This window comes from Colletotrichum spaethianum (assembly GCF_022836535.1).
Source record: "Colletotrichum spaethianum MAFF 239500 DNA, contig12, whole genome shotgun sequence".
Lineage (NCBI taxonomy): Eukaryota > Fungi > Ascomycota > Sordariomycetes > Glomerellales > Glomerellaceae > Colletotrichum > Colletotrichum spaethianum.
Window position 1 is genome coordinate 947,716 of NW_026054782.1, and position 20,102 is coordinate 967,817.

The 20,102-nt window shown below is 51.3% G+C and overlaps 3 protein-coding genes across 3 annotated transcripts; all 3 read left to right on the plus strand.

The window, feature by feature from the left end:
- Positions 1-4,158: 4,158 nt before the first annotated feature.
- Positions 4,159-5,073, plus strand: ColSpa_05595 (isoflavone reductase TP7; the record flags this gene model as incomplete). The annotated part of the gene is made up of 1 exon (XM_049271807.1): positions 4,159-5,073. One exon carries the CDS (start codon positions 4,159-4,161, stop codon positions 5,071-5,073), a length of 915 nt encoding a protein of 304 aa, XP_049127764.1.
- Positions 5,074-11,142: 6,069 nt separating this feature from the next.
- On the plus strand, positions 11,143-13,389 carry ColSpa_05596 (magnesium transporter NIPA2; the record flags this gene model as incomplete). Its single annotated transcript, XM_049271808.1, has 3 exons — positions 11,143-11,919; positions 11,982-12,113; positions 12,169-13,389. 3 exons carry the CDS (start codon positions 11,143-11,145, stop codon positions 13,387-13,389), a joined length of 2,130 nt encoding a protein of 709 aa, XP_049127765.1.
- Positions 13,390-15,533: 2,144 nt separating this feature from the next.
- On the plus strand, positions 15,534-17,132 carry ColSpa_05597 (uncharacterized protein; the record flags this gene model as incomplete). Its single annotated transcript, XM_049271809.1, has 4 exons — positions 15,534-15,602; positions 15,644-16,103; positions 16,183-16,453; positions 16,517-17,132. The coding sequence occupies 4 exons, from the start codon at positions 15,534-15,536 to the stop codon at positions 17,130-17,132; spliced, it is 1,416 nt and encodes a 471-aa protein (XP_049127766.1).
- Between the last annotated feature and the right edge of the window lie 2,970 nt (positions 17,133-20,102).

Here is a 20,102-nt window from a genome sequence, read left to right on the forward strand (position 1 = left end):
TTTGAAGTTCATGAGAACACTCTATCAGGATCAGTAGGTTCAAGTAGTTAAAAGATAACGGTGCCGATGGAAATGAAGACAGAGATGATGTTTTCGACATGATATTTAACTAATATTTGTCGAACGTTGTTCTACTGTTTTTTGCTTAATTCAGTTTGACTGCAGGGTTAAACCTCCTCTCCGGGTTTTAACCTCAACTTCAACTTTTAACCTTCACCTCAGCTTTTTGACTTTCACTTCAGCTTTCAACCTTTACTTCAGCTTTGACCTTCTCGAATTGTTGCCTACAAGGATTCTTCTAGTTTCCTACCTGACAGGAGCGGAAGATAACGCACTTTGCTATCAGGCGGTCACTGTTGAGCTCTTCTTCTCGAGGCATCGTGTCTAGCCAGGACGCATATGATCGTTCGACTTGGGTTTTGAACATCAAATGTGCCGGGATATCTCAATTCCAGCTATAAGAGTATCAAAACCAGGCGGATGCAAGCAAGAAGAATCCTACCCTAAGGATGAAATCTTCCGGGGAGATAAGAAAATTCAACTCAGCATGCAAGGGGCGTCGGTAGCCGGAAGCCACGATCTGATATTATATGGCGCATGTACAATTGAGGCAAAGAGCCAAAAAGGTTGAAATGTAGCATATTATCCTCTTTCGGCTTTAGGCTTCAGTCTCATCTCGTTTCACTGAATCATGTTTTGAGCTCTAGTCACATCTTATAGGATGACACAGTACCTGGTCCTGTAGTCAAGTGTGAGTTGAATGTTCGGTTGTTTCCTTGATCAGTGAACCTCATCATCATCATCATCAGATTGGCTGCAAATCTGAGATGACAAGTTCAGATGGCTATCTTCGCTAATTCCTGACCGACTTCCCTCCATTCCCTTTTCTGTTAACCGTTGCCCCTTCATTCTCCAACACTTACCATGATATTTTATTGCACTGACCCTCTACTCTTAGAGTTACTCTCTAAACAATGCCCTTGAAGTATCTTCTTAGTGCTAGCAAGCTTCTCCGGTTGCGCAGTACCTAGAAGAGCCATCGAAAAAAGCTTGCATCTTCAATCATGGTGCCTGTGCTCGTGAATTACTCGGTCCCTAAAACAACCGAAAGCATAATCCGCAACACAAAAGGAGAGCTGAGAGCTGCTTGGCTGTAGTTGAAGTTCGAGTGATTCAACTGTCTGCGGTAGAAGATGTCTCAGTATTTGGTAGCGTTTAAATCTTCCTCGAACGCAACTGGCGATGAGATCGTCTGGACTCAAATGCGACCTTTTTCAAACCTTTTATTATGATCCTGCACGCAGAAAACATGTTAACTTTCCGACTGTTTAAGCACTTTCACACCGCTATTGCCAGGAGTGGCATATTGGTTAGTCTGGTTCTTGATGCTGGCTGTTATTTTATCATCGTTAATATTTTCCCTACCCTCTTCGCCATGACCTTGTTCAAGCCCAAGCTCCACAAGCCTGACCTATTTACGCCTATCATGCCGCCTTAAGAGTTACTCAGAATCACGTTCATTCTGAGTAAGCTTCAGGACTAGCTTTCACCACACATGCGGACCGCAATAGAGCGGCATGGGCGCCGCTTCAGGCCGTGCCTTACTTCCCGTAACGGAGATAGTGTTGAACAACTTTAACGACTTATCGCTCGCATGTGATGAGGGCTATCATCACTGGGGGCTTTTTTGGTGGCTTCTACTTCTCCCGCTAGCCAGCAAGCTAGTGAACACTATGACTCTGGGCTTATTCTACCTGCCATGTCGCTCGTAATATAGCCCAACAGAGCCCAGTAACACCAATTTCGGTCTTCATATTAATTAATCTGCCAAAGTCAAACGAGTACAAGGATGATGAAAAGATTGGGAGGATGCTGATTATTACTATCGTTTGTCTCAGTCTTGGTTTTCCGATGCGAGTATACAACAACATGAAGGCAGCTTTTGAATCTGGGACGAATTTGACCCTAACAATTCAGTTTCCATAGGGTTTCTATTCAGAGCATACGCCCTGCATGGCATCCCGCTTAGGCTTGCAGCATGACTTCTCACTTTAACCAACCCCTTCAGAGCCTGTTGGCTGGATGATATTGAATTAGCTGGTCGATAGTTGTGAATATTCTCAGTTAGAACTATAGAACAAAATTTCTAGGTGGCGTTTCATAATCGAGTTGTTTATCGCCAGGATATCTGCACCCTTCTGCGTGCCTTCGCAACATTAGCGTGCCCTAGGCCTTCCCATTCAGCTCTAATCAAAGCCGAGCGAATTTTGTGAGAAACAGCTTGGCAATCGCTTCACCAGTGGTGAGACCTCCAATTAAGAGAAATCATTGCTCGAGGTAGGTCTTCACTACATGCTGTAATATTTTTAAAGGCACGAGGGCGAAGCTGTTGTTGTTGTTGCTGCTGCGGGAAGGGGGTGGTTATCAGGATCCAGCGAATTCGAGTGATTTGTAACTCTTCCAGCCAACCCAAACCCACAGAATACGCAAGACTTTCTAACCTACACCCGATTTGTAAGTACAGAAGCTGGCTGAATTTTTAAGAGGGCGAATTCTTGTGTCAAGCTGGAGGCTAATGTAGGCGTTCAGGCAATCTCTCTATCACACCGATGCGGTTGCCAAACTTATTACTGGATTAAATTATTTGCCGATCTCCGATAGCACCTGAGTATAGGAACCATCCAACATGCGATTGGTCATGGATGTTGAGGACTGGCCCAGATATGACATTTGACACCTAAACGGAGGCTTGCCGAGAACTGGTCTTTGCATCAAATATACGAAAACCTAGGAAATAAAGGAGTTGCATTTATTACGGAAACCGTATTGTGAAAGATAACCGTGACGTAAAAAATTGATTCAGCTACTCGTATCGCCTATGTCTTTCTTCATCGCGGATCGAACTCCTCGCACTCACGACGGATTCACGTGCTTTTTTTTCTTCTTCTTACTTCTTTTTGCTCATGATTGATACACGCAGACATCGAAGTATGAATGTGTCCATAATGATGACTTGACTCCAAAAAAGCTCAATTATCTGATTTGAACACCAGATGGAATGGAATCGCCTACTAATCTTTGTCGACAAGAACATGCTTCCAGAATAGCTGGATATGGCAGAATCTCCACTCGGATTGAACATACACTTGTTTCAAAGCAAACTCTCAGCATGTTTCTCTTCAATCAGTAAAAATCCAAAGAGACTCGAATATTTCTCGAGGCAAGTTGTTCAAAAATCATCTGATTTAATGGCACACTACCAATGAGTCTAGCGATTAGCACCCCATCTTGTTGTGCGTTACCTGAAGGTCTCTTGTATGGACTTTGGATTCAGATCAACATAACGAGTGTGACCTTATCATAACAAAGGCCTAAACCTTGCCCTTCTTTTGTGCCATGGGGAGTTGCAGCGTGACAACGTCACTTGAGATCATGGAGGTTGTCGGCTGTCACCGAAGGATGGATGGTGATTTTCTCCTGCGTCACAACACACCCATAACTTCTCGATTGAGGAAAGACACAAAACACCATCAGCAGCCAAGAATCCTGATTACGTGACAAGAGAGGGTCAGTTCCCCCAAAAGCAGTTGTTTCTAAATAGGGAATGAAGCGTTGCTCCTTGTTCACTAATCATGGAACGAACTCGGAGAAAACCGCGGATACCAAAGCGGGGCCGATTCCCGGATTAGCCCTCTTCGGGATTTTGGCAACTCTGGTCTATCCCTTATTGGACCTCGAGTTACAAACGGTGTTTGAGTATACGTTGGATTGATAAGTCCTTGGCAGGTTTTCAAACTATACTGGTGACCCCAGAAGGCCAATGCCCGGAACGATTTAGTCAGCTTTTCTTCCGGAGTCTGTCTAGCTCGATAGGCTATTGCATCTTAGTGTAGCATGCCACGATGCACCACGAAAACCTTCATGCAGCGCACACTGCGAGGCTGAATAATCAGGTCTTCCCAACAAACGACCAAATTCCCAGCTTGCAAATCATAGAAGCAGAGATGCGAGGCATTATCTATATAAGAAGCCGACGTTCCGAGCTCTTTCCAGGTCATTGAGCATAGCTAATCCTCACATTATATCTAACACCCCTTTTTCGAAAATACTCAGCCGTTGTCTATCCAGTAGTCAAATCATTTAGAACACAACATAATCATGTCCGGTTTCAAGAATATCCTCCTCATCGGCGCCACCGGCTCCATTGGGAGCTTTGTCCTTGCCGGCCTTGAGGCTGAGTCGAGCTTCAACGTCACCCTTCTGCAGCGATCCTCGTCCAAATCCAAGCTGCCGTCCCACCTCAAGGTTATCACCATCGCGGATACATATCCCACCCACGAACTAGTATCGGCGTTCACCGGCCAGGATGTGATCGTGAACTGCATGACGTCTCTCTCAGTCGGCGACCAGTTCCGCATGATCGACGCCGCCATCACGGCGGGAGTCAAACGCTACGTCCCCAGCGAGTACGGGCTGAACAACATGCGGCCTGACGCGCAGGCTCTCAATGCCGTCTTCCACGACAAGGGAAAAGTACAGGAGTACCTGCGGTCCAAGGCTGACCAGGGCGTCTTGGAGTGGATGTCGGTCTCGTGTGGAATGTGGATGAAATGGAGCATGGCGCACGACTTCTTGGGCATGCACGTCAAGGAGAAGAAGTTCGTGTTCTGGGACGACGGAGAAGGGTTGATGTCCTTCACCACGGAGGAGAACACCGCTTCTGGGTTAGTGAGAGCGCTGCAAATGCCATTGGAGACGAAGAACACCAACGTGCTTCTGAGCGATTTCGCCGCTTCACAGAAGCAGATGTTGGAAGCCATCGAGAGGATTCACGGGGTCAAATATTCCACGGAAACCATCGACAGCCGTGCTTTGATCGAGGAGAAGCAGGCGGCCGTGAGAAACGGAGATGCCTTCGCGACGTTCTCATTGATCGAAACAGGATTCGTGACAGGGAAGTATGGTGGGCACCTGGAGAAGGAGGGTGTCATTATGAACGAGAAGCTTGGCTTGCCGAAACGATCGCTGGATGAGGTTGTACAGGCTGCGCTCAAATTTGTTGGCGCGATCTAGTATTTATGAGAAATATGTGGTTTGGGATGTAGATATAAGTTTAATGAGAAGACGCAAAGTATAGATTGCTCTTATAATACGGTTAGGAAAGGTGTCATTTCTCAATCCAGGAGTACATCATCAAGGAATTCAGAGCTTCGTCAATTCAGTGAAATGAAAGACTCGTCTAGGTATTGCTTCAACTTCCTGGACAACGATATTATTGTCTGCGTTTAACGGTCAGGACTATAACTGAAGTCAGCGGTGTTGATACTCATGTACTAGTCCATACCTAGTTCAAGGCGCTCACAATATGAGCATCGCCGCGAGAGAGTTGTGGTTATGTGTAGGAGTCTGCCCAACTGGTATTTCACCTGATGGTGTATGATCTCTAGCTGCGGTCGACGTAGATGACGGTATAGATTCGCCAAGGCCACTCCGGAGCAATTACAATGGGTCTCGGCGGGAATAGCAGAGATTGCTTCTGTGGTGATGCGCCGAGCGTCCGGGGCGGCAGCGGGAGTAGCTTCTGCAGCACGGCGTGCGCGGAGGATAACTAAGGGCGGGTTCGGCGACGGCGGTGGTTATGGTTCCATGAGACAGTACAACGTTGGAATTGTCACAGGTCAGACTATCAGGAACTGAAACGCCTTGGTTAAGCTCCCGGTCGTCCCGATTGCTGTGATTTTGTTTCCCGAGCCTGGCGAGTTTCTCGCTTGGTCGTCTGATGGTAGGTATGTGATCTCCGTTTCTGCCGTGGCTCCCGAAGTTTGATTTGTTGGTTTGGCGCAAACTAACGCCCCTACCACTAGATATCAATACATGTTGTCCAGCAACGGAAAAATGTAGACGTTAGTCTACAGCCATTCAGCAAGGAAATCACTGAAGCACTGGTAGAAATCAGAACACAGCATACTTCGCCCGGGCACATCTTTGTCAGAGGCGGCCCCGACCGCGGCGCTGTGGAAGCCGAGAGGCTTGAGAGCACCTATTACAACCGCGGCTTCACTAAGGGTGTCGTTGTCCCCACCACCAGGTCTTCATCAATGGCGGCTAATACCGGACCGTCCTCTCCTTGAATGCCAGCCCGCACCAACTCGGTGGGATGTGAGATTATGTCACCAAAGATCCTCAAAACAATAGGTAAGTCCCTTAATAGAGTCTTCAAAAACCTCAATGACTCTTTACGTCGCAGCTCAACCATTGCATTGGTTCTCTCAATCACCATTGGGTAGCCTTCAAGCAAGATCCAACCGTCTTACACAGCCCAGTAGCGGCCTTTCCAACAAATACAGCATCAGCCCCTTAGACTGCCAGATCTTCATCCCATTTAACTCCGTGAATCTGTAAGACTTCAGAAGTTCCCAGTTGATCATGAGAATTGCATGTTGGTTCATGAAAGGAACAAACTCTGAACAAGTGTTCATCACCTCCGAGCTGTTGCTATCGGTCTTGGACCACATGCTCGGTGACAATTCTCGCGTCACCATAGAGGAGACAACAAACGACACTTATCGATGACCAGAATGGGTACCTTGGCCCAACCCCTCCAGGCCGGCCGGAATCATTACTCCACGAAGCCAAGGCAGGGGACAACTGGCACACTGTCATTGTTCCCGATGGTGGCGGTTTTGCCCGGCCTGGCCACTAGATGATGTTTGTCGTAGAGGGCACAAGTGTTCTCAGCGTTGGCAAAAACTTTAATTTACTGCCTGATCGCTTGAATAGTCGCTGGATAGTCATGAGGAACATCTCAGTGTATGATAGTTGACCTCAGAGTGGTCTATGCATATGAAAGAACATGGCCTACCTAAAGTCTTCCAAAAATGATCGAAGATTTTTCTTTCAGCTGTTTGAAGCGACCGCTGGGCATCGAGCGAAAAGTGCTCGATACTGTTAAGGTCGGGCGAAAGGCCGAGAAACGTCGGGGGCGGAGAGAACACCCCGCCACGGGCGAAGACTTTGGAGGGCCGGTCCCGGGCCCCGCACGAGCCTTCGTCGGGTTGCAGCGTTCCCGCAGATCCATTCTATGCGCGAAACAAGATCCGGCGACCATCAAACCCTTGCCCGAAGGACGATGCCCCGACGGGAGGCGTTGAGAGCCGCACCGCGGTCTGGGCAAGATTTGGACTGTCGAGCTCGAGCTCGCACAAGGGCATATGGCTACGCTGAGACTCTCCGGCATGGGATTGGCCCGACTTTGCTGGCCTACGGGAAGACAAGGTATTTGGATGTCTTGGCCAAGAATGCGAATGCGGCTCAACATGGGTATCATCGACAAGAAGCCAAGCATGTGTAGGGCGGCGCAAAGAGGAATGTAGCGAACCCGCAATCCTTCAGTGAAGCATGGTTGCATGGCAAGCACCCCACCTCAATGCTGACAACGAGCCGGAGCTATACGCTAAGAAGGCTAGACGTCCCGCGGCATCACGGCATGGAGGCAGTGTTCGTCAGGTTGACAGAGGGACCCTGAAGCAGCGCTGGCGTTGGCATGTGCCGCCGCTGCGATAAAAGCTTCATGTGGCTTACGGTGGTCCGCAGGGGAGAGACAAGCTGACCTATTTCATTTGAAGGAGCGGATGGATTCCTGTATGCCGCAGCTGGTGGCCCCGTAGTCTCATCTCCGGGCAGTGAAGCGGCCGCCAGCATCAATCTCATGAGGGTCGAACGAAACATCGCTGGGCAGAGCTGGTGAAGATACGTTGGACAGGCGCCTTAGTCCGCATTCGCCCTTGGAACTGGCCTGGCGACAGGTAAGGGCCCCTAGGGCGTTGGTTGTTGGACCCTGGAGATGCGAAGAGACTTGGGACCGGTCGGTAAACGATCAGTTTACAGACATGAGTGGCAGAGGCAAGCGGAAGAAATTGTGATACACTCAACGCAGGTGAAAGGGTCTCCTGAATCGGTCGTGGCCAGCGCATGGCGCGTGCGGCTGGAGTTGACTCGCGTACGGGATCTTGGGAGGTGTGACTGTGAGGTTTCCGGACATTGCCATGTATTCTGTAGACACACATAGTAAAGTACATTGTAGTATCCAGCACTACCTAGACCGATGGGGAGGAGAGGCGCGGGGCGACGCCGCCGGCCAATCACGTGCAGCTGGCGGGGGATTGTCAGCTTGGATTGCCAGGTGGAGGCGATGACGATTGATGGAATGAAGATGCTACGTACCTCGTCCGTATTGGAGATGGAATGCGGCGGGGATCAATGGTGGTGGGGTCGGTTGGGCAGAGCAGCGCAGTGCAGCTGAAGCAATCCAGCCAAAATGGATGCATCATCCCAGGATCACTACCTAGCCAGACGCCGCCGAAATGCGCAAGGTACGGAGTACCTAGGTTGGTTATCCGGGATCAGCTCACTCGCGTGTTTCGTCGTCTCTGCTGTTCTCGAACCGTTGAGCTTTGTGCTGTGATGGCCACAACCGAGGCTGGAGAGGGGGACCGACAGCAGGACACCGAGGCCTACTCGCTTGGTGCTGGATTTGTTGACTGATGAGCCCCGGGTATTGTTTTCGTTGCCACGGCGAGAGCGACTCAGCCAGGATCTAGATTGGTGACGGCTGTCGCACGTTGGGGCGACACGGGCCTATCAGGCCGTTGTAGCAAGCCATATTCCTGGCCGGCCTTGACATCACCGGCCGGGGTGCTGGGTGCTGCGATGCGACCTTGTCTTGTCAAGGAGCATGCAGGGACTGGCAGTGGCCGTGACAATGGCATTTGCAGCTGGGAACAGACAAGGCCCTAAAGATTGAATACGGACCCGGGCTCGATTGGCGTGTGTCGCATCGTGTCCAAACCATTTGCCTTGCAGCGGGAGCCAAAGAGATGACAGCGCTTGGTGGCTTGCGCAAAACATGTGTCGCAGAGAGAAACGGGGCGACGTTGGGGAGAGGCTACCGTTGGCGCCTTCGTCTGGTAGTTATTTGGGTGCCGATTTTTATTTTTTGGTCCTTACGAAAAGAAAAAATTTCGAAACCACGGTTAAAAAAAACATCGGATGGATTGCGAACACGGTCAGTATCAAGTCATTTCGAGCACGAGTACGACCGTCGAGAAGCTAACCGGACGCCAGCAAACAGGCACTATGGTCGGCTAAAAACCGTCCAGATTGCCCCTCCCTCCTCCCGGCAGTCGCTCATGCTCCAATTCTTCCCTCTCAGCTTGCAGTGTTCGGGTGCGGCTGGGATGAAGCTTAGCGTAGGTGGTGTGGTGTCGGTGGTGTTGGAGGTGTTGGTGCGGTATAAGGTGTGTGTTCGCATGCCGCCGAGGGAGGTAATCAAAGTTGATGGGACGGTCTGAAGGTGTGATGTGCATGGCATTGCCTTATGCGCCGGCCGGATGTCGTCAATGTGCACTCATTACGTTCAATGCATTTGGATGCAGACATGAGTGTTTGGTTCGCTGCTGAAGTCCGCTGCCTACGTTGCATGCCCAGGCACATAGCTGCTGGGAGAAGCACGCCGGACCACGAGAGGGGAACCAAAAATCCATCATTTTCCCGATGTCGCCGTATTGAAGTGACGACCGGCTAACGGTCGCTCTCGGAGCCCCGACGGCTCCTCAGGGTTGCAGCCGATGACTGTGGAGGACGAATACCACTCCATCTGTGACCTCATCAGCCTCATCTATTTTTTGCATGTACAGAGTAATGTTACTTAACTCTCAAGAGCAGACCATCGACTGCAAATCGACGAAATAAGCACCCAATGCATCCGACTCTCTCAAACACTGGGATAACAATGCGCGGGAAACGAAAGGAAACCAACGAGTGTCAAGCCAGGCTGCACATACTCTGTACACACGGACACACCGCATGTACATAGTGACCTGCGATGGAAGCCTTTCAGAGGTGGCAGGCAGAGCCCCTAGGCCCCACTGGTCCTCTTTCCAAGAACAGGGTGTGTCCCGCGCAACGGGAAGGCGCTAAGCAAGCCCGCCCCACCATTACCCACCCACACCGGGCTATCTGCCCAATCAAATGGCGCAGACGACGGGGATTCTAGACCAGCAGCTCCTGGTCTGTCGTGTTCCTTTCTCCCCATATCCCAGTCGCTTCCCAGTGTTCCTAGTCCAGTCCAGCCTGGCCCTTTTTTGCTCTTTCCCATTCGAAAATTGGTTCCTCCTGCTCCAGGCTGAGTCCAGAGTCCGGTGTCGACCTGGTAGTATCTAGTGTGCGTCCCATCCTGTGCGGGCTTGTTTCTGCTTCTCCCCATGTTCATGCTTATGCTGGTTACGGATCCTGCTACTGTTTCTGTTGCTGCTCATTTCGTGTCTTGGCCAAGCACCTTCTTATTTTATTTTTTAAACATTTGCCTCTCTCTCTTATCAGCCAAGCTCCCGCCATCCGTCGGCTTCTCGCACACCTGATCTTCTGGTCTGTTCACCAGACGAACAACGACTGACGCCTGTCTGCTGTTCGTCCCGCACATAGCGTCTTCACCCTCATCCTCCTCCCGAGCGTATCTTACCGAGCCTGCTTCCTGTTGACGACCTTACGACGTATACGAACAAACGTTCCGCAGTCTTGTTTATACTCAGCTCTTCGTGCAAGCGCGCTGACGCAAGCTGTTGTGGCGAAGACAAGCTTCCGCAGTCAACACGACGCTACCCAATACACCCCGACCCAATCTACTTGGACCGACCTCAACACAGCCTCCTTCCGAGCACAGTTCTCACTGCCCTTCCGAAAAAAACACCGCTGGTGTCGCCTTCAAACCCCTACTCTCCAGTCGCACTCCTCGTGCAGTTTATTCTTTGTCCAGCCCCGCTGCGCGCAATCTCGGCTGCCCCAACTTTCGGTAGATTCCCGCGACCACCGTCCGACCTGTCGAAGCTTTGCCAAGATTGTTGACATTCGCATCTTGCCGACACTGACATCACGCAAAACCGCAACCGACACAATCCCGATTTTCCCACCGAGTACCAATTTCCATGCTGTAGGACCTGCAAGTTCTCACCGAAGCACCGAACCCCATTTCCGCGTGCACTGTAACCACATTGAGCGAATAATTACGAGTCTCGAGTAACGACAGAACCCCTCCGTCCTCATATCACCCCGGCGACAGAGTCGCCGGCGCCCCCGACCGCCGCAATGGATCAATCCGCAAAGATGCTCACGGAAGCCCACGAGATATATGCACGAATGGGAGGCTCTACGGGCGATACGGCCACGCGACCGCCTGCATACAAGGCTATCGGTATTTCTTTAGCTGTTGCCTCGGGCGCATTCATCGGCACCTCGTTCGTCGTCAAGAAAGTTGGCCTGCTGAAAGCCAACGAGAAGTATAACGAAGCTCCTGGCGAGGGCTATGGCTACCTCAAGAACGCCTGGTGGTGGGCTGGCATGACTCTTATGATCATCGGCGAAATCTGCAACTTTGTCGCATACGCCTTCACCGACGCCATCCTCGTCACTCCACTGGGCGCACTATCCGTTGTTCTGACTGCTATTCTCTCCGCCATCTTCCTCAAGGAACGTCTGAGCATGGTCGGCAAAGTCTCCTGCTTCCTTTGCATCGTTGGGTCCGTCGTCATTGTAATGAATGCCCCAGAGAATTCGGCCGTCGCCAACATTCAACAAATGCAGAGCTATGTCATTCATCCAGCCTTCTTATCGTATGCCGGTGTTATCCTCATTGGCTCCGCCATCACTGCATGGTATGCTGGCCCGAGGTGGGGTAAGAAGAACATGTTGGTCTACATCTCCATCTGCAGTTGGGTCGGCGGCCTGAGCGTCGTGGCCACGCAGGGTCTAGGAGCCGCTATCGTGGCTCAGGCCGGAGGTCAAGCTCAGTTCAACCAGTGGTTCACCTACGTGCTGTTGGTGTTTGTCGTTGGTACACTGCTGACGGAGATCATTTTCTTGAACGTGAGTCCCCATTGGTTCATACCTCTTTACACTCATGAAACTGCAGCTGACAAACTTTACAGAAAGCTCTTAACCTCTTCAATGCCGCTCTCGTCACGCCTACTTACTACGTCTACTTCACCAGTACTACCATCATCACTTCGGCGGTTCTTTTCAGAGGATTCAAGGGCACGCCGACCGCCATCATCACCGTCGTCAACGGTTTTTTTGACCATCTGCGCCGGTGTCGTGCTATTGCAACTCTCGAAGTCCGCCAAGGATGTGCCCGACACGGCTGTCTTCTCCGGAGATCTTAACCAGATTCACACAATCGCCGAACAAGAGCAGCCCGAAACCGAGCCCAAGGCCGATGCCATCCGTGGAGCCGCCGCAATCGTACGCCGTTTGTCCTCGGCCAGACAGAAGATGGAAGAGGAGGAGTTCAGACGGCTGCACGAAGAGAAGCTGCGAGAGTCTTTGGAGCCTGTCAGTGAGGATGGTCAGCCAATGTACGAATGGGACGGGTTGAGGAGGCGCAGGACCATGACTGTAGGAAGCCGGAGCACCCGCGGAACAATCCTCTCGCCTTATCCTCAGTCTCAAATTGGCATCCCTCCCACGCCGACAGTTATTCTCCCGGCCACTCCCCAGGCTCATCCACCGCTGGGCATGTCTCACTTCCCAACCGAAGAGGAATTGGCGGAGCACGACCGCCCCCAGTCCCCAGGCATGCTCTCGAGCATTGCTGGCACGATTCGCGAACGAGCACGGAGCGTGTTGGCGCCCAATCAACCCCACTTCCAGGACCCAAGGGTACAAAGCCCCATGCATCCCGTTCCTTTGACAGAGATTTCTGTGGCCGCGCTCAAGTCGGATGGCGATCAATCTCCGTATCACGGCAAGAGCAGAGAGCACGTGTACGGCCTTCCAGCTGGCGGTCACGGAGATTTGGAGTATGCCGGCGCTGGCGGTGTCTACGACCAACGGGCTGTATCACGGGGTAGCGCCTTTAGCGGTGCCAGCTCGCATTTGGCACCCACTCCGCCTCCCCACTCGGCAAGGAGACAGTTCTCCTTCTCGAACGTCTTCAAGAGGCATCATGCTGATGCGCAGCAGCATCAAGAGGAAGAGCCGCCACAGCTCCGACCGACCAGCCGATATGGTCTCGGATCGCGCGGTTACTCCAGCCCACAGGTCAAGAACGCTACTGAAGAGGAGCGGCTTGGCCTTGTGAAGGGAGACTCTCACTCAATGCCTGTTCTGCAACGCTACGATGACGATGAGGACGAGGAAGATGCCTATATTGACGACAAGATAAGACCCGTGGATTCCACCCCGAGTCCACCGCAACCCTCGCGATATGGACGAGGCATCACTACTCCGCCAAGGAGGGGCAGCGACGGCCGTGACACAGACTTCGAGTCTGAAGCGCCAACGCCACCTCCCCACAGGCCGCAGCCAGGTGGTGGCCGGCCTGGAGCATTCTTATAAGCATATGATTAGCATGATTTTGGATTGATTCGATGCCGACTACGACATGACGGGACACGCTTTCTTACTTATGCCCCGGTGTTCATGATGAATGTAAAAATAATGGACGAGTAGGTACATAGCAGCAGTGTGAGGGACCGCGTCCTCATGAGGTGGAGGGATGGTTGCAGGTGTATAGTAGATGGGGTAGAGCAGGCCCATGACCTGCAACATGGGCGTTTCCGTCGGCTTGCCGACTCTTAGGCACATACAGTACGAATACAATTACGTGACACAAACTTACAAGAGTTCAATCACAAACTTGCCTTAATAGGCAGGGTTTCTTTCAATGGCAATTTCTAAGCTTGACATTTGAGCCCGCCGCCCTTTGACGTATGGTCGTTCACCGTGGTCCTGTGTAACTTTTCGCGACATATACCCCCGATCTCTGTGCTCTTGCAATCATGGAAATCAGGGTATGCCCAAGTTTGGAGGTGGCCAAGTACTTAAATTCTGGGATAATAGCCTCAGTAGTCCAGCGCTCTGTTGGAGGAATGAAACGTTGCCCCTGTGGTCTGGAAGTGAGCGCGCCTTCGCGCGTTCTCATGCCGGCATAGGTTGTGTGTCACTGAGGATATCGTACGGGATTCGACTCTGGGTATATCCGGTGTATGGGAGGTAAGTATCCATCTTCTTTGTGAGTTTGTGAGGGTGCTATTTGCTGGGCAGTCAACAGGACAGATGACGAAGCTGTTTTTGTCATTGAAAATTGGTTCGTGGTGTGAACACTAAAAGAGCATCTCCATGTGAGGTAACCTAGAGTAGGTGCTTTGCGATTGGGAGACTGGATGAAGCACAGGTGTAGTAGGTTCGGATCAACATCCCAGCTTATCTTCGTGATACGAAGGGGGTAAGAAATTAGGTCTTCTCCAGATGATTAGCGGACGTCAAAGGCTTCTATGCCCTGGGCATTTGAGTGAAGAATATTTAGTCCATCTTCGGGTTGCTACGGCTGGGGCATATAATCTGTCAGACGAGTTCAATATTCAAAGATTCAATACCAAGTGAGATGCTACCGACAAGAGAGAGATGACCCCGACCAAAAGGTTGCGTTTGATTCTTTGAAGACGTGACGTGTTCCTTATCTGACATGTGCAAAAGTAAATATCGAAGAGGGCCAAACTTCCATCTTTGTGTAACCCTAAAAGTCAGACTTTACGGCGACCATCATTATTATGTCGAGTTGTTATCTCAGTTGAAACAAAGAACTTTGTTGATGTGAACGATCATCCTCGGGTCTCACAACAGCGCATCAGATGGAGAGCAAGCAGAATGGCAAAAGGAGGTCAGCAACTTCTCCTGTCACCTCCTGGCAGTTCTAGTATCATGGGACCAGGTCTTCTGCAGCCACACTAAGGTACAAAGAAGGCGTTTCTAGCTTTTTCGAAGTTTGGTACTGTGTAGTATCTGCAGTAGTCTTTGATCAACGACTGTAGGGGGACTTGTTTGTGTTTAAGAACAGTATTCTGGTGTCACCCCAACCATGAGAGAATCTTGACATCTTGATTTGGCAAAGTGTGAAAGTATGATCTCTTTGGTTCGTTAATTAACCAACTGCTATTACCATCTGAGAACCTTCCATCTTGGTTCAGAAATGTAACAGGCTGTAAGGTAGCTCATCTCGCAACCTTTGACCTCAAGGGCTATGCTCTCAGTTCTAGTATATACAGCCCTTGCCTCAGTATTCACCAGACAAACAGACGCGTGTTCAATTTTGGGGGAAGGCACGACTGACCCTTCTCTTGAGGTGTCTTCCTTCTTCATCATTCCTTTCCTCCTCCTCATCATTCTTTTCCTCCTCCTCATCGTTCCTTCCTCTTCAAACCCCTTAGCTCGACTAACCATCTTGCTTGGCTTCGCTTGGTGTTTTTCTTCCCTTTCCACAAACGGCCCCGATCACTACAAAATCCGTCCGTCCATCCATTTTTCTTGCTTTGGTTACTTCTGAACAAAATCGTACGTGACGATCTTCTTCCTCAGAGCTCTTTTCTTAGAGGAGTGCTTCTTACTTCTCACCGTCTACCCCGGTCTTCACACGCAATATCTCAGCCGCCGTTTTGCGCATCACCTTCCTACGACTCTGCCACCATTGTTTGTTGACCATAATGATAGCCACTGCCATTTCCGCTGCCTCCTCCAAGGGCAAAGGAGTCATGATGGGCATCCTTCTACTTGTAATGGCCTTCCTCCTTGGTGTCGCTGGCGCCCCTCTCAGCGCAACGGCATAGTCGTTCCCATTGAGTACAACTGGGACCCTGCAAACCCTCCCCTCTGGTCCCTTCGTCCCAAGGACCGCGATTCTATTGCCACTGACAAGTCTTCATCTCTCCAAATTCGTGGTACTGGCGCCAAAACTTCTGGAATTACTCCGCTGATCTACAACTGGGACCCTCAGGACCCTCCTCTCTGGACCATCCGTCCTAAGGATCGCAACGACTTCCTCGCTAGCACCATGAGCAGTGATCAGATCGAAACTCTGAACAGCGACGGTGGTTCCGTTCCCTGTGCGAACAAGAACAAGCCCGCAACGCTCTACCATGTCTACGGACCTGACGATTGCCCTCCCAAATACCAGTTCCTGCCTTTCGCCGAGGGAAATGGCCAGCTTGACACCTGCGAGGGGTGGAACAAAGGCTGGTACACCGACAACGGCTGCACCACGTTCTGCGAGACTAGTGAGTCCATCCATTCGGAGCCTCCAGCATCTCCGGGCCCAATATATGCCGAGCAGGCTAACCCATGCTTGATCTACAGGCACTAGATTCGAGTGGGCTCAGGAGGTACCTTTTTCTCATTCCGAGTGCCACTACCCGATCAAGTGCGGAATGACTAAAACCGAATCGGTCTCCTCAGGCTGGAATGTTGGCGTGAGCGCGAAGATACAGTTTTGGAAGGCACTGAAGATTGGTGTAACTGGTGGTTGGCATCACAGTTGGGGTACCGCCAGAGCCAAGAAGTGGGATGTCGATCTGAAAGAGGGCCAGTGCGGCTACTTCACCTTTGTTCCTGTCAAGAAGGTTGTCTGGTAGGTTGTCTGCAAGCTTGCACCCGTCAAGGACTCAATCATGCTAACAAGTTTTTGTCTAAGTGGTGGCATTACCGAGCCGTCCTGGCAGCCGAACTTCGATTGGGACGGCTGCAATTATTCGCCACCAAAAAACTCCGAGTACTGCGACAACCAGCTTTGGACAATCAAGGATAGCAAAAATTCTAAAGAAGAGGTTCCAGACGGTACCATTATCTTCGTCTATACCGACTGCCTCACCCGATTACCTCTGCCCATGAGCGAGCAAGACCCCGTCTACCGAGCCCCGGGCGTTGCCCTAAGCCATGACGTCCTCGACAGTATCCAACAGGGCTGGGTCTGGAACACTTGCTATATGTGGAGAATGGGTGTCGAAGGCTACCTGGGGCTCTACATCCACGGCTCTGGCTTCAAGGACTCCATGATCGGTCCGGAGGGAACCCACCTCAGAGAGAGAATCAATCATTGTGTCAGAGCCGCCGAGGGGGTAATTAGGGACGTTAAATTCGAGTGGTACGAGAACGGCTATCCTGGCGATGACGCCAAGGTAATGGGTGCCGCGTGGCTCTTCATGGCGGACGTTCCTGAAAATATCAGACCCGGCTGCATCGGCGATGCTATCATGGAACTCGGCGGAACTACCATGCATAACTGTGTCGGGGACAAGTTTTGGCATTAGCCTCTCAACGTGGTCTGGCTTTTGGTGGACACGAATCTACTATGTAGATGGACGGATAATGGAGATGCCGTTTTTGATGGGCCTGGAAACGGGACAACTAGTTAGCTGGACAGACTCGGGCTCCCACATACGGAATGTTAAGCCTGCAATACTCAAAAGCCCCGAGACCAAATGCCATGGGTATCGATGAACATACGGGACGATGATCCCATTGCGCTGGTGGTAGGAAAGACTTAGATAGAGGGTTGATTTCACTGCCACGGTTTCCATTACCTGACGATAACTGACAGCGTATGTCACCAGCCCGGTCTGAGGACCGCCGTTAGATGTCGATGAACACGACGATTAGTCGATGAATATACAATGGCCAATCATTCCCAACTGCCAATGACAAGCATCCCCAGGTCGGCCCAGAACCTCAATGCCGTTCCCCCGGGATGAGACCCGATGGCGGAGTCATCCGTCTGTCATCTTAATCGGGTGTCCGGCTCTGGTTGGAGCGTGCTAGGAGATCAGGGCCAGCCCCTTCCCGCAGGAGCTCGATGATCGACTCGGCACGAAGACGAAACCTTGTTCTCCACGGAAGCCTGTTAAGATGACCGTCCCAACTGAAGTAGACACGGCCCTCCGATTACCGCAAGACATAGAACCGACACGGGAAGTCCTTATGTGTCGAGCGAGAACACAACCGGAGAGGCGTGTAGAGATGGTTTTTCATGCGCCAAAAGCCCAGATCCGAATTCAAACTTGGAAATGGCTCCCTTCCGCGTTACTGGCTGGAGGGTGGCCGTCACCTCGTTAAAGTTGGGGAGTTGTATGTGCCGCTCAGAAACTCAGCCGAATCCTCTCACACGGAAGCTTCAGAAGACTCCCAGTCGTTGGGGATTATCTGACTCCACACGGACGCGGGCAGGAGTCTAGCTCCGTACCGGCTACATAAAGAGCCATAGCTTCTCGTGCTCAGCCGGGTGCGAGGCAAGTGCCATGAAAGGGAAGCACGTGCGAGGGTTAGGTAAGGCTTGATTGACATTTTTGGGCTTGGTCGCGGAAATGGTGACGAGACGGAATATTGAGCCGGCTAACTTCCCCAGATCTCAGCTAGACTAGTGCGATGACCTACCAGCAGAATGTCGAAATACGTGAGACACCAAGCAGTGACTGGTTTTTGAACTTCATAGAAAATTGACAGGCTGTGGAACTACATTGAAGGCATGAATGACTTGTGGTGAACATCGTCATGCAAACGCTACGATTTACTTCGATTTTAAGGTCAAAAGCTTGTTCTTGCCAACGAAGATCGGTCAGGGCTGGGGCGAAGCGATGTGACGCAGAGAGGCGGGAACCCCGTGAGCCTCACCGGAAGTGAGGAGATTCTCGTACCCATCGTGAGATCTAGGTCAAAAGACGATGTGACGATGCAGCGATGTACCGCAATAAGGTGGCTCAGCTAGGTCGTTGGTCGGGCGAAGGCAACCGACGATGAACCTTGCCAAATAGCCCAGAGATGATGGGATGATGTTGTAAATTGCCGACAGTCTGGGGAGAAAGGTCGAGTGTGAGTAGTACTCAGGTAGGTAGTTGGGTAGGTGTTAGAAGGTGGTGGGATGGAGCGGTGGAAATCCGCGCGAAATTACCTCATGAGCGTCCATCGTCATCTCGCCTCGCCAAAGAACCTGTCCAATGAGGATGTCGAGTGAGCAAAAATTAAGAGGTCGAGTAGCAACCCTCAGGGCAAGATGATGCGGCATGAGGGGAAAAACGAGCTAGCAGGCGGCGAGCTGCAAGAAAGAGAAGACGGAAAAGGGTGGGCGAGTAAGGCGCGGGGTGCAGCAACGTGCATTAGGTGCGGCCAGGGTGCCAAAAAGCCTCAAGCTTGATTTCTTTTCTTAGACCATGGCGGTAAGTCGGTAATTTAGTCAGTTGGGTGGGAAAGAGAGTCGTGAGCATGTTCGTGAGGCCAAAGTGGAAAGTTGAGAGAGCGCCTTTGTCGTGTCCTGATTGGGGTTAGCGGTGGAGGAAACGGCCGGTGGCTACCTTAATTGCTGGCAGAGTTGTCAAGTGAACGAGGGCCGGGTAAGCTGAAAGCTGGTGAATATTGTCCCATCGTAGTAAGAATGACTCTCATTAAGCTTGAATATCATGGTAGGTACGGATATTCATAGTCGAGTTCATGGAAACGGAGTTGGGTTGCGAGGAGTGCGGGCGGGAGAAAGAGAAGCCCCGGGGAAGTAAAAAGATGGAACCTAGGTACCTTAGTCGCCTGGGATGCGCATTTGCATAAATTTAAGATACGTACTAAGTTTGCCCAAGTTTTCAGGATAGGGGTAGACTCCTAAGACCACGAACAATTCTGGTTGAAAAATGAGGCAAGGCAAGAACATATCAGTTGGCGAATTCCGTGTTAGCCGAGCTGTGCCCTCCCGTCCTGCGCGAGGAAGGCGCGATGTTTTCTGGAGTTGGCAGTTGCCCAGCAAGGCAGCGAGGCCCCGCCGGATAGAGCTGGCGATGCCCCACTCGTCTGTCCAAAGCGGGACAAGCCTGTTACTGATTGGCTTTGATCGGTCGTCTCCGTCATTCGACAGGCCAGGCTACCCCTGGCTGGAGCAAGCTAAGCGAAAGCCACTAGGTAGGCAGGTGGCAGGGGGAAGGAAGAAGATGGGACCTTTTGGATTTTCCGCTTCTCTTCTTCCCACGCGAGTTGTCATTCCAACCTCGAGTCCACCCGTCTAATGCGTACGCCATCCACGCCGTCGAATCACACCGTGGGAGGCGGGCGGCGGGAGACAAGAAACAGAATTTGCAGGCAGAAACTCCATCGATCAACCCCACTTTCAACTGCCTCTTGTGGACCTCGCCGATGCGCCGTCGACAAACGTCGAAACAACCGCCCAATGACCGGAGCAACGCAAGGGTTATCAACTTGAAAACCTTCCTCTATCGACTCCGCTTCTCCTCATGATCGATGATCCT